The sequence below is a fragment of the Elaeis guineensis genome, chromosome 2 (assembly GCF_000442705.2).
Source record: "Elaeis guineensis isolate ETL-2024a chromosome 2, EG11, whole genome shotgun sequence".
NCBI classification, from domain to species: domain Eukaryota; kingdom Viridiplantae; phylum Streptophyta; class Magnoliopsida; order Arecales; family Arecaceae; genus Elaeis; species Elaeis guineensis.
In genome coordinates, this window is record NC_025994.2 from 125,095,678 (window position 1) to 125,109,077 (window position 13,400).

At 37.7% G+C, this 13,400-nt stretch overlaps 1 protein-coding gene across 5 annotated transcripts; it reads right to left on the minus strand.

Annotated features, from left to right (window-relative positions):
- Nucleotides 1-3,248: 3,248 nt before the first annotated feature.
- LOC105052867 (hypersensitive-induced response protein 1) lies at nt 3,249-13,119 on the minus strand. Of its 5 annotated transcripts, none has more exons than XM_010933879.4 (6): nt 12,976-13,119; nt 10,401-10,608; nt 8,792-8,912; nt 5,273-5,364; nt 5,101-5,197; nt 3,249-3,810 (listed from the first exon to the last, which is right to left on the minus strand). In XM_010933879.4, exons 2-6 carry the CDS (start codon nt 10,587-10,589, stop codon nt 3,449-3,451), a joined length of 861 nt encoding a protein of 286 aa, XP_010932181.1. In that variant the 5' UTR covers nt 10,590-10,608; nt 12,976-13,119; the 3' UTR covers nt 3,249-3,448. The 5 variants fall into 5 exon arrangements, with proteins under 5 accessions (XP_010932181.1, XP_019709457.1, XP_073107067.1 ...); XM_019853898.3 differs by lacking the exon at nt 12,976-13,119 and adding an exon at nt 12,607-12,886; XM_073250966.1 differs by lacking the exon at nt 12,976-13,119 and adding an exon at nt 10,652-12,519 and having other exon boundaries at nt 10,401-10,580.
- Between the last annotated feature and the right edge of the window lie 281 nt (nt 13,120-13,400).

Here is a 13,400-nt window from a genome sequence, read left to right on the forward strand (position 1 = left end):
AATTAAAAGTGCAATCAAGTCGAGCTGAGTCGAATAACTAGAGGCTCGAGCTATGAAGCTTAAAACTCAACTCGAGATTAATTAAGCCTTAGTATCTTAAGCTCGAACTTGATTCGTTGAAAATAGACAATACTCAAGATTGACTCTTCGAATATTAACTAAACCATACTCAAGCCGGAATTCAAGCCTTAGCCTACTCATAATATATATATATATATATATATATATATATATATATATATATATATATATATATATATATGTATATATATATATATATATATGTATATATATATATATAATAATAACTAAAAAATAATATTATTAAACATATATACACTCGAATAGATTCGCAGGCTTTCGAGTCAAGTATCCTGCTACTCATGTATGACTCAAGCTTAATAAGCGTCGAGTTGAGTAAAGCTTGGATCCGAACTGAGCTCGAAGAACTCAAGAGCAACTTAACTCATTTGCATCCTAATCCAAATATTCATTTGCTTGCATAAATCTCAAAGCAACTCGGTCCTAAGTTCCATACCTATTTACCTCCTGACGAACGATTATGCTAAGCTCTTATCTTAGATGGTTGGAGTGACTTTTTCGATAGTTCTTGTGAGGCTCAGGGCATGATTGTTGCTAGCTCTATTTGCTGTCTTGGGAGGTAGTCTATCAGTCAGTAGAGAATAGCGGCCTTTGGATCCAGTCTCTTTTTGTCAGGAGGGAGACTCTGATTACCAAGCATATCGTTAGATTCTTAATTCAATCGGATGGTTTGTGGAGCAGAGTGATAAGGACTCATTATGGGGCTTGGAGTCAGGGCTCTGAGGTCCGAGCTACTCATGGCTGCTCTTTTACCTAAAAAGAGATTTCTGCCCATGCCCTTGCAGCCTTGGTCCAGATTAGATGACTGATTGGGGATGAAAAATCTATGGATGTGAGTCATGATGCCTGAATTTTCAGCTTACCCCTTGTTCGGTGGCCGACCTTCATTAGCAAGAAAATGGATGACCGGCTTCATATTTGTGATCTGATCATTGTCGATAGTAGGGGTTGGAGAGCTAATGACATCAACCGTCTGTTCAGTAGCCCGCTTATAGATCGGATCCTCACCATCCTAATTTCTATCCATCTAGCCATGATACGAGGTGGGGCCGTTCTTGCTGCCCAAGAGCTCCCACGAGATCTATTTGAGCTATGCAGGCTAGCAGCAAGTATCAGGATTGATGCAATCTGAATTTGGAGGGTGACTACTCATTCCAAAGTGAGGCTCTTTCTCTGAAAGGTTGTTTGAGACCAACTTCCAATGCACACCTTACTCAAAGACAGAGGTATGGAGCTTGTGGTGTCCTATCCAGTCTGCAGACTGGAGGATGAGTCGATAGAGCATGCCCTCCTATGGTGCTCGAGAGTGAGGATGATATAGAGGAGGATTGGTGGTCAGTCATGGGAGGCGAGTAGTGGTTCTTGGCTGGATCTTTTCCTAGATGCGATCTGATGGAGTACTACTGAGAGATCTACCTATGCCTAGGGGGATAGGATGGCGTATGTCGCCTATCAAATCTAGCTCTCTGGAAACAGCTTGGTCTTTGAAGTGGAGGTGACTCCTGCCCACCGTGTGTTGGAGAGGGCCTATTGTTTGGCCGCATAATACAGTGCTTCGATGCTACCAAGATCAGCCTTGATGCTTCCGATCGCTGGGGTCCCCATGCTGCTCCTGCAGCGATCCGGAGGATTATTTTTATTTCCTAGGGGCTCCCTCCATCGAGTTATGTCAAGGTAAATTTCGATGACAGTGTGAAAGATGGCAGGGGAGATGCTGGCTTTGTCATCCGAGAATTTGATGCTAGATTGTTAGCTTAGGGGATCTTTTCTCTTTGCGACTTCCATCCCAAGTGCTAGCTCTGCGCAGCCTGGGCTGACATTGTCTATGCCCGACAGGACCTGCGAGCTGAGAGAATTATTATTAAGGATGACTCTGCTACCATGATAGGCTGGATTCAGAGCGATACGATGCAGGAGGAGGTCCATCAACTTCTCCAGGACATCCGAACCTACTTTTGTAAATTTACTACGGCCTCTATCCACTACATCTTTCGAGAGGCAAATAATGCCGCTGACTGGATCGCCTCCTATGTAGCTGAGCACACCGATGATTGGACTTGACGTCAGGGTCAGACATGCCCACGAAAACCATAGAATATTTTATTTTTTAATCTTTTGGGGTGTACCCATGCTACATCAGTGTGAGCACCTATCTGTAACTAAAAAAAGAGAGATCAGTGGATCATCTGCACTTGCTTTAGAATCTACCCAAGTGGATGAATATATCTAGATCATGCATGATTGCTTTGAGATCTATACAAACACATGAATAATCCTAATCATTTACTATTTGCTTTGAGATTCATGCAAATAGATAACTATTTGGATCATTAATCGTTATTTTGAGATATATACAAGTGGATGAACATTTGGATCATCATTGTTGCTTTTGACATTTGTGCAAATAAATGAACATCTGGATCATCCGTGGCTACTCTAAGATCTATACAGATAGAAGAATATTTGGATTATCCACAATTGTTTGAGATATATAAGGGTGGATGAATATTTGCATCATCCATGATTGCTTTAAATCTATGTAGATATATGAATAATCCTAATCATCTATTGATCACTTTGAGATCCATACAGATGGATTAATAAACTAAATCATCTACTAATCACTTTGAGATTCATGCATGTGGATGAATGAACTTGGCCATACATAGATCACTTTGAGATCTATATAAGTGGATGAATAAAGAAATTTAGAACATATTAAGATCTATGCAATGGATGATCCAAATATTCACCCACCTACACAAATCTCAAAGCAACCAATAGATGATTGAATTATTCATCTATATGTATAGATCTCAAAATAATCCAAAAGTTCATCCACCTACACAGATATCTAAGCAGCCATATGAATGATTTGAATATTCATTCAACTACACAAATCTCAAAGTGACCATGTGGATGGTCTGAATTATTTATCCATTTACACAAACCTTAAATTTGGAATAGGCTAAAAAATGGAGAAGACATTTTTGTTAATTTAAATGGCAGACATTGTCTACTAATTGAGGAGCCAAAGGACTAGTTTAGAATAATTTACAAACTTGAGAGACTCGTTTGAAACCTTTTAAAGGTCGAGGGGTCTCTTTAATGGTTTTTCTATAATTTTACCAACAAAGAATTAATAATGATAAAAATAGTTATCTCCACCCATATACCTTGATAGTGCAGTCATAAACTGTGTTTTGAAAATAGCTAGTTCAACAACTCACCTAAAACATAATCAACAAGGCACTAAAGACAATATAACTTACCTATATAAACACACTATTTACACCATCTCACATTTCGTATTCTGCATAACTGGAAAACTAGCATCCATTTGGTCTTACTGGAGAGTGGTGTTGGCTTGGAGGAGGCCATCCCTTATTTGTGCAGCAATGTCCCTCACAGCCCCTGGCCCATGAGGGATGAACACAGACGAGGACTTGGAGGATGCTCCAATCTCTTTCATGGTGTCAAAGTACTGGGTCACCAGCACCATATCCATGACATCCTTTGGTGTTGTCCCGGGCACATTTACTGAGAAGGCCAGCACGCTGTCCCTCAGGCCATCTACAATGGCCTGGCGTTGGCGTGCTATACCAAGCCCTGCTAAGTACTTGGATTCTGCATCTCCTTCAGCCCGCTTGATCTGCAGTATTTTCTCAGCTTCAGCCTTTTCATTTGCTGCCACCCTGAGCCTAGCAGCTGTTGCAACGGTCGATAGTCCAATTAAGAAAAAGTCATGTTAACATCTAGCAAAAATAACTTGAATAAAGTTGCAAAAACTTTTTACTATTTAACAGCCATCAAAGGTGGGATATGTCCACCATGCAATGGAATTTTCATGCTTCCTGCAGTGCGAGCCCCACCGAGATTCATGATCCATGGCTGCCTGTGCATCGCATGGGCCATGCATGATGCCATCCTGAGAGCATTATGATGCTTGCATGCAGTGCCAGCCACAAACCATGCAATAAGATGCAAAACATGTATGGCCTTGTGCACATCACGTGGGCAAAGCCAGCAATGCGCTGCATTAGTTATGCATTACAATATGATATGTGCACCAGTGTTGCATCAGAACATCAAATGGTCCAATAAGCATTAAACCTACCGTGTTACCATGCCTTCTTCTATCTTTAGTTCATATCTATTAATCAACTCCCATGTACAATATCACATCACACCCAAATCCAACGTCTGTTGTGTTATACAACAGGCATTGCTGGGTGATCATATCTGATATGTGCAGCATTACTCATTACATGGGAATGGGAACCAATGCGCATCATTACTCATGCATCCCAATATGATATGTGCACCAGTGTTGCATCAGAACATCCAATGGTTCAATGAGCATAAGATCTACTGCATTACCATGCATGTCTCCCTTTAACTTTAGTTTATATCCATTAATCAACTCCCGTGTGCATGATCACATCACAGCCAAATCCATCATTTGCTATGTTGTACAACAGGCGTTGCTTTTTGAGAACATTGTACAACAGGCATTGCTGTGTGATCAAATATGTCAACTCAATCCCTCTCGATTATACAACCTCATGTCTGTAGCAGATTCAGACCTACCCTCTCTCTTGCTCCTCTCTCATGCTTGCACAAGCATTCCACATATCTGAAAATAGTGACAAATAACTAATTGGGACATTATTGCACCCGCTTTCAGAATATAGCAAACATACTAAAGCACTAGCTTGAAAATTATTCCAAATTTACATGATGAAATCCAATGAAAAAGAAGATCATGTGACAGCAACCTCCTGTATACAGGTATGAATGTGCACTTGTTACTAGTGGCAGGCAACGTAAGTGGGCGTTTCAGATTTTCAGGCAAAAACTAGATTATCTATGCTCAAGAAGAAAGAGCATGCACTGATTGACAAGGAAAAAGTCACATTCAGAAACAAGATCACTCTGCTAGGAGGACAGAGATCATCAATTAATGTCAAGGACATTAAGACTGAGAAATAAACTTGCCTGCATTAATCTCATTCATTGCTCTCTTAACATGCTCGTCAGGCTCAATATCCACAATGAGTGTTTGAACTATCTCATATCCATACATTGACATTGCCTATATCAGAAAAGATGAGGTCATTTGACTAATTTGTCTGACTGAAATACAATATTGAATAAACAGATTGATTACCTTTTCAAGTTCATCTTCCACAGCTCTTGCAATATCATTCTTCTGCTCAAATGCATCATCTAAATTCAGCTTCGGAACACTTGCTCTGATGACTGACAGCAACAGAACATCTCTAAGGAATCTAGCGTGTATGGATTTAAATTTTCATCACATGTTTAATAAACAACAACATTTGACCCATAAAAACGGTTTCATCATGTTCAAACTGACATCCAGCCAAATATCATAACTAGTTAAAAAAGACACTAACAAAATCTATATAGCAGCACAGCCTAGAGGAGCCAGTAATCAACAATAAGGATTTGAAAATAACTTGCCTCAGCTGTGACGGCAATTCAGATCATAAAAAAAAAGGGAAAATATAAAAATAAAAGATTCAATTCAAACCAATAAAAAACTTTATCAATTCTGAAACCAAAAGAAAAAAAAAATGCTTTTGGATTCTGCACACATTAGGTTTAATTGAATAAGAATACAGACAAGAAAACTCATGAAATTTTTTTTTTTTTAAAGTTATAATATTACACTTCATGAAAGATTTGCAGAATTTAGACCATGCATTTATAATTTCAACATAAGTTTCTCAGGAACTGAATTGGAAACTAGTGCAAAGCGGGCTCCTCAGAACACATAATTCACATTCTCAAGAAAACTAATACAGCCACATCCCCTGCAATCTCAGATTTCTTTCACTATGCATGACTTATCATGTTTTCCATATTTGGATTCACATCAACTGTTTGATCAGACTCCATAAGATTATGGCTTCTCGATGACAAATTTTCTCCTTTAATAAAAACTAGATCAAATTAGATTGAAAAAAACAAGGAAAGAGGTTTTAAACCAACTCTGTTGTGTGTGTGTGTTGGGGGGGGTTGGGTGCATGAAAGATAGCAGAGAAGACATGATCTGTTTCACGGACATGGGGTGTGATGGGAAGGGGTTGGGGAGGGGGCTCCAGTCGTACATGTACCCCTTCTTCATGGATGTTGCTGTCCCACTCCCCACTGCTACAACTAACCAACACCAGGTACTACTACTATATTTTTATTATTTTTAAAAAAATTTTTAGTCATTCATATGTAGCTTCTTGGTAATTATTCACCTATGCATAAAATAATTTTAATAAGTTTTTACAATGCTTCCTATTTCCCAATTTAGATTTTTTTTTTCTTTAACCACATTTTCCTACTTCCTGCTCTCCCATAATTTCCCAAATCCGTTTTCCATAATGCAACTATTGTTAAGGATCATGATCAGCATAATCAACATTGGCCCTTCATAATTACAGAAAATTATCATTTTCTAGGATGAAATGCAAATCAAAACCAATCATGTTGGCAAGGATCATATGTTGGAACCAAACAACACCTTGAATCCACAGCAAAATTAGTAGACTTCATAAATTAAATGCCAAGGTCCTGTAACCATGAGGGAAGCATAACCTCTCATTCTGAATGAAATTAGAGGTTCAGATTCTTGTATTGTAAAGGTATAAGACTGGTTGTATTTATGTGTGCTGTATGCATGTGCTCTTGCCACATGCATCTGCATGCATGTTAACAATTCAGAGGAAATGATCAAAGGAAGGCACTTAACATGCATGGAGAAATTGTTAAGGACAGGATATAAATAAGTCTCAGAAGCACTATACAGCCTCATATTTCTTTAAAATATTTTCAGAAAGACCAACGACTCTTTACAATTATCGTAGTCTCTTAGACGAATTTAACACTCATTTCAAGAAAGGGTACTGTGTATACATTGTTTGGTAATGAAATAATGTCAATTGATAAGACAAGAATCTTAAAGTTAATAAAAACATATGGAAAAAAGTTTCAGGTGAAGATTTTTTTCAACAATCCATTCAAGTCTTCATAGCAGAAAACTTCTAAAACTTCTATCTGGAGTGTTCAACCTGCTTGGGAATCTCATAGGAAACTCACACTCACACCATCTTCCTAAGCACTTCCTAAACTAAAATTTTGAAAGCTCCAATTCCACGTACCCATACTAAGATACGCTCCAACCCCCACCTCCTACTCAAGGGACTGTTTGGTTGTTGCTTCTGCTTTTCGAAAGTTACAGAAAACAAAGCACTTTTTTCACTTATCTTCTCATAGAAGCACTTCTTGGATAATGTACCAAATACTTTTTGTTCCCAAGAAGTACCTTTTGGCTATGAAATTTAGAAAAGGACTTTTTTGAGCAACACCAAACATGCCCGAAGCAGCTAAGCTACGAGCAAAAGACTATCAAATGCAATTTTACAAGGAAACAAAAATAAAATGATCCTGGTCAATCTATTCAATTGCCATCCCATGTGTTCATTTTCATTATCTTGGATCTATCACAAGAAAGAATAGAAACTAACTAATATGCATCTAACAGATCTCCAATGGATAGCCAAGCGGCGACACTTTTGAGCATGCCTTAAGATTTAAAAGAAAAAAAAATTATAAGATATCAAAAAAGACTTAACAGCTCACATGGTACAGAATCTCAAGGCCCTTGCACATATAATAAGCAATGCAAAGATAAGAATGGTAAGGTGAATGTGTGATAATAGTGGAAATGATAAAATGAAGAAGAGTAAGTTGAAGTAAGTGTTGGAATTGCATGCGGTGGTGGAGAGACAATTACAATGGTAATGACCAAGCAAAATGAGCTGAGACAGTTTTGGTGAGAAGACGGTCAAAGATGCTCTGGAGCAGTTTGAGAAGGGAATAAAGACATAATTTTGACAAAAAAAAGGAAACTGCATGAAAAAAAAAATACTAAACAGTTGCAAATTTTATCAAACAGGAAAAGGTTTCAGATGCCATAAGCAAAAAGTTGGAATCAGACTTGTTAATTGGCATCCATTTCACCCTAATAAGCAGTGACAGGTGCATGGCATGACATGATATTGGAATTCACACTGTTTATTATATTCTGAAGGCTAAATCATCGAAAAAAAATCACCAAAAACATTTATACACATATTGATACTTCCTGTGCTTCTTATCTATGTATCAAGTGCAAGTTGCACCATGCATCAAGCGAATAAATTCTGAATTGATATGCATGTAAGCTCTGAAAGGGTAAGGATTCTTAATCTATGCTGCCTCAGATAATTTATGGCCATTTAATACAAAAGATCAAAGCAGATGGGAACTATGGGGTTTATGCATCCAAAAATGGTGATCATTACAGATCAATATATATGGCACACTGATCATACACTGTCTAGTGTCCAGTTGTGAGTTATGCTGTGTAGTGCCCAGTTCTGAGTATGCACAGGTATGCAAAATGATCTAAAGAGATAAATATTTATACTTTTGCTAATCATAATTGCAGAAGACAATTTCAACCTATAAAGGAAAGAACACAATCAATTATTCTAGAAATTCCGTAGTTGACTTCCTAACTTATGCAAGAATAATAACACAGATATGAAAAATCAGCAAGATGAAATGGGATGGCATTCAATATCATAAAAAAGAGTTTGACCACACTAGAAGGTGAATGCAATCATACCATCAAAAACATAAGATTGAATTTGTTCCCTTGTGTTGCTAAGTTTGTAGAAAGCATCAGATGCCTTGTCAGCAAGAGCACGGTATTGTATAGATGCAACAACAGTGACAAACACATTATCCTGAAACACCAAGAAGATACCCATAAGACATGATAGATTCAATAGATCCATAATACTTTCTGTATCTTCAATGCTAACAGAACCCAAAAGTAGAATAGGAAATAGGAATAACAGACTAATATGAGCAGGCAAATAAAAAACACATGTGAAATCAGATCAGGTGTTTGTCTAATAGAATACACTTCATGCTTCACATCTAATTTGATTCAAGCAAGCTGTTTATCATGTATTTTACATCTTCTAGTCTTTGAGCTTTAATTTTCATGCAAATAATCCATTAAAACTGTAATGTAAGTACAAACCACTAAGTCTCCATTTCAGTTGGCCTTTTCTTTAATGGTTTTCCTTTATGCAGAACATAGGCAAATGAAATTTAATTACAAGAAGCACTTGGATTTTGATATTTCTCTAATCCAAAGTTGCCAAAAGCTCAAGGTGCACTCAGGCAACAATGTTTCTTGAAGCCTAGGTGCAAGATGCAAAGCCAGGCATGCACCTTGACAAAGTGAGGCACGATGGTGTAAATATATACAAAACAATGAATACATGATATTAAACACATTCAACCATGAATTACCAACATGTCAGCACAAAATACAAATGTAAAAATAATAATAATAATAATTATTATTATTATTATAATTAACGCAGTAGATTTCAGATCTGCGCACATATGAATGACATGGCATGTCAAATGTCAAATATCAAATGCTCAACTATAAAGTCAAGCAACCAACTGTAATGAAATAGTTACTACCAAATAAGAAGCACAACAATAACGAATTACAAACAAGTAAAAATTGTTCAATGATCAATTATCTGAACTAAAAGGCCAACACATGAAGAAGAAAGAGAATAAGAAGAGGGGAAGACAGGTGCTGCCGCTGCTGCAGCAGCCGCAGCAGAAGAAGAAGAAGAAGAAGCACCACCACTGCGCTAAAATAGACAAGGCACTTCTCTGGCTACCAGAAACAGGGTAAGGAACAGTTCATCCTCCATTTCTGATGGACAGAGAAGCACCATTAATGGATTTTTTTTTTTATGAAAACGGAAGCAGAAATGCCACCCAGCTTTATTACTTGAAGAGAAATTTACAGAAGCACCATTAATGGATTACTGGTATTAAAACTGGAAAAGGCATGCTTTCTTGTGCATCTAGGCTTTTCTGCAAGGTACACAAACAGCACACCTTTTTAGCACCTAACTAAACTCGCTTTGCCTTGCAGTGGGAAAGGCTTAAGGGTGGTGCCTAGGTGTGCCTTGTGCCTTAGGCATGCCTCTGGCAACACTAAACAAAATGTCAAAGATTTACCAGAAATTGATGCAAAAGACATTGTTATTTTGACTATATTTCTTTCCAGAACATAATGTAACTATACCAACAATGATGATGATGATGATATTGATGACAATGGTGATCTATAAGATTTCATATTAAGTATAAAAGAGGAAAAATTAAATAAAAAAGATGACAGCTAGGGAACACACCTTTGTCTTTGTTTCACAACGAACATCAAGTTGTTGCACACGCAATGAGAGGTAGCCAGCAATCTGATGCCCTAAACACCAAGGTAAGCAGTGGCATCCAGGATGAAGCACATCACCGAACCTACCAAAAGTTTCTTTGATAGCCACAGTTGACTGATCCACTTGTAAGCAACAACAAGCCTGCCCCATTTCTTAACTGATGACAATACTATAAAAAAAAAAAGGAAGGAACCATTTAAGACATGACTCACGCTATCAACCTTGCTCATGTATTTGGAGACATCAATGGGAGGCTGCTTGGATTCCCATTAGAATCCATCCACAGTCACTGCAAGCTTCTTCCATGATCAAGTTTTAAGCGATGCAAGCTACGACTAAGTGGGCATGCTTGGTCAATATAGTGATAATTTGAGAACCACCAAACAGAATGGCCTGTTTATTAATTGCAAATATATTTCTAATGGGTACAATCTGTGTAAGAAGCATTGTTACAAACGTAACGTTACCTTCAGTCCTACAATCAGATATGTTTATGAGAACTTCACAGTCTATGGTTCAAATTTCTAAGATCCTACACATCTATTTGAGCATAGCAGAATAAAAATCCCATAATCGAGTGACACAACTGGCTGCAACTGATACTCATATATCAAAATGCTCAAACTAGGCCAGTGAAGCCATGTCCCTACGGTGGTGGAAAAAAAAATATCGATATCACTTGCAGTAATATTTCATGGAGTTTATACATCAGGAACAAGATAATCATCTCCACATCATAAAAACCAATATCCTTCATCTACCACTCAATATGGTGTGAAGGACAAAAATACATATAATTCATATGAACTTTTAAAACCAAATATGTGCCAGCCTGTAAATGTTAGGTGGAAAGATAGCTTCACAGAATCATTGATAATCAGGGTCACACATGCATATTAAGAAAGAGGCAACAGTTAAACGTGAAACTTAAGTCTCAGACAGACGACACACAGAGCGAGAGAGAGTAACACATAATCCCTAGTCTTGACATTTAATATAAGTACAGAAATCATTATTCTATAATCATCAGATACTTCATTCACCAATTCCATGTCCTTTTCAGAAACTCAAGGGCTGTGTTCGGTACAGGAAATAGGAATACTCATTCTTTTTGGAATATTCCGCAAGTAACTCCTGTTTCTGTTGGACTAAAAGTTCTGAAGCAGTTCTAGGCCGAGGGTGTTTCGTCCATGAAAAAAGGCAGGAAGGTATACAAGAGTGCTTTATTCCATGAATAAAACTATTCCAACCTCCCCTTGTAATTCGTACATAAGGAGTAGACACCTTTAACCAGCATAAATAGACCTCCTGATCCTGCTTTTTTTCCCAAACCAAATGCACCCCAAAGTCCTTTTGCACAGCACAACAGGTTTTAAGCCACAACCCTCAAGACAAAATAGCATCACAAGTAATTGATTTTGAGAACTATAATGAACATCAATAAGATACATCTGGCATCGGAAGATTACCTTCAAAACAGCTGCGAGAATGCTATCCTAGAACAAAAGTGGATATTGCAACCTGGTTTATATAAATAAATGGTGTGGGAGAGAATATTTCTATTAGCAAAACAACAAAAGCTGTAAGACTTTTCAAAAGTCAACATGCTGCCCGCCGGTCAGCAAGACACTAATCCAAACCTGGTGCTACGAGTATGCTAATCTTTATCTGTTAAAACCTGGACCAGTAAAGCATAAACAACCTGGACCAAACATTTGGAAGAGGATATAAAAATTCGTCACAGCCACATTAATTTCTTTATTTAATTCTGGAAGGAATTTTTCAACTCCCATGACCTAATACATCAATTGCTTGCTGATTGCAACTTGGGGGAGGCATAGCCCTAATTCCATGAACAATTTTCTCATCCTGTTATTTTCTTCTTTTGCCAAACGATTTTCAGTCATTCAAGGAGGATAAGCCTAAATCCAACCAATCTGAAGATACAAATCCAGAAAAAATATTAAAATAAATAGCGATAATAAAACAAAATATTTCGGTGCAATTTCCTCATCCTGCCATTTTCTTCTTTCACTAAACGACCATCGAGGATAAACCTAAATCCAACCAATCTGAAGATGGAGACCCAGAAAAATTACCTAAGAAATAACGACAATAAAACAAAATATTTCGGTGGAGATCTCATGCAACTTAATTATGCGGATACCTTGTGGAAATTTTGGGAAGTTTTCTCCAGGTAGAAGATGCAAGATTAAAGAAGATACAAGAAATCACGTCCTCGACCTATCAAGAACCAGTTCATATAAAAGTGGACCATATCCAAAACCATTAGTATAGCAAGTCGATAACGCCTTTCCCTAAACCCTAATTTCCAATCTCCCAACCCACTGAATCAAAGCAATCACGCGTCAAATATTGCCCTCGAAAACACGAGGAACAACAAAATCCAAAAGAAAGATGCAAGAATTTCCCTTCCCAGAAAAAAAAAAAAAAAAATCCAAATTTAGCAAGTTCCCGGGGACGAGGAACAAAAGCCAAGAAAGATCGCACAAAGAGAGAAGGGGTTTCGCATTACCTAGGAAACAGGAATCGAAGAAGAATCCTGGGAACACTCGATCGGTCAAGGACCGCGAAGTTGGTTCCGGTTTTTAACAGCGAGCGTCGGGTGAAATAAGGACCGTCGATTTGTTACCGTTAGGGTGTTAAACAGGAGTTTTTTTTTTTAATATTGTTTTAACCGCATTTATTAAGCCAATCTAGAGTAAATAAATTCGAGTGAATCCCAAAGGAAATATTTAGGCGTTGAGGCCAAATGGCTGTCGTCAGCTCTATGATTGGCTATACATGATGCCACTCAATCAAAGGTATCAGCAATCTCGCTATAAATATATTTCACTTCAGAAATCGATAAAAATTGTCACTATTTGCCTGCAGTACTATAACAATGCAAAAAAATATTTAAAAAAACTCTCTACCACTACGGCATGGAGGAACTGTGGG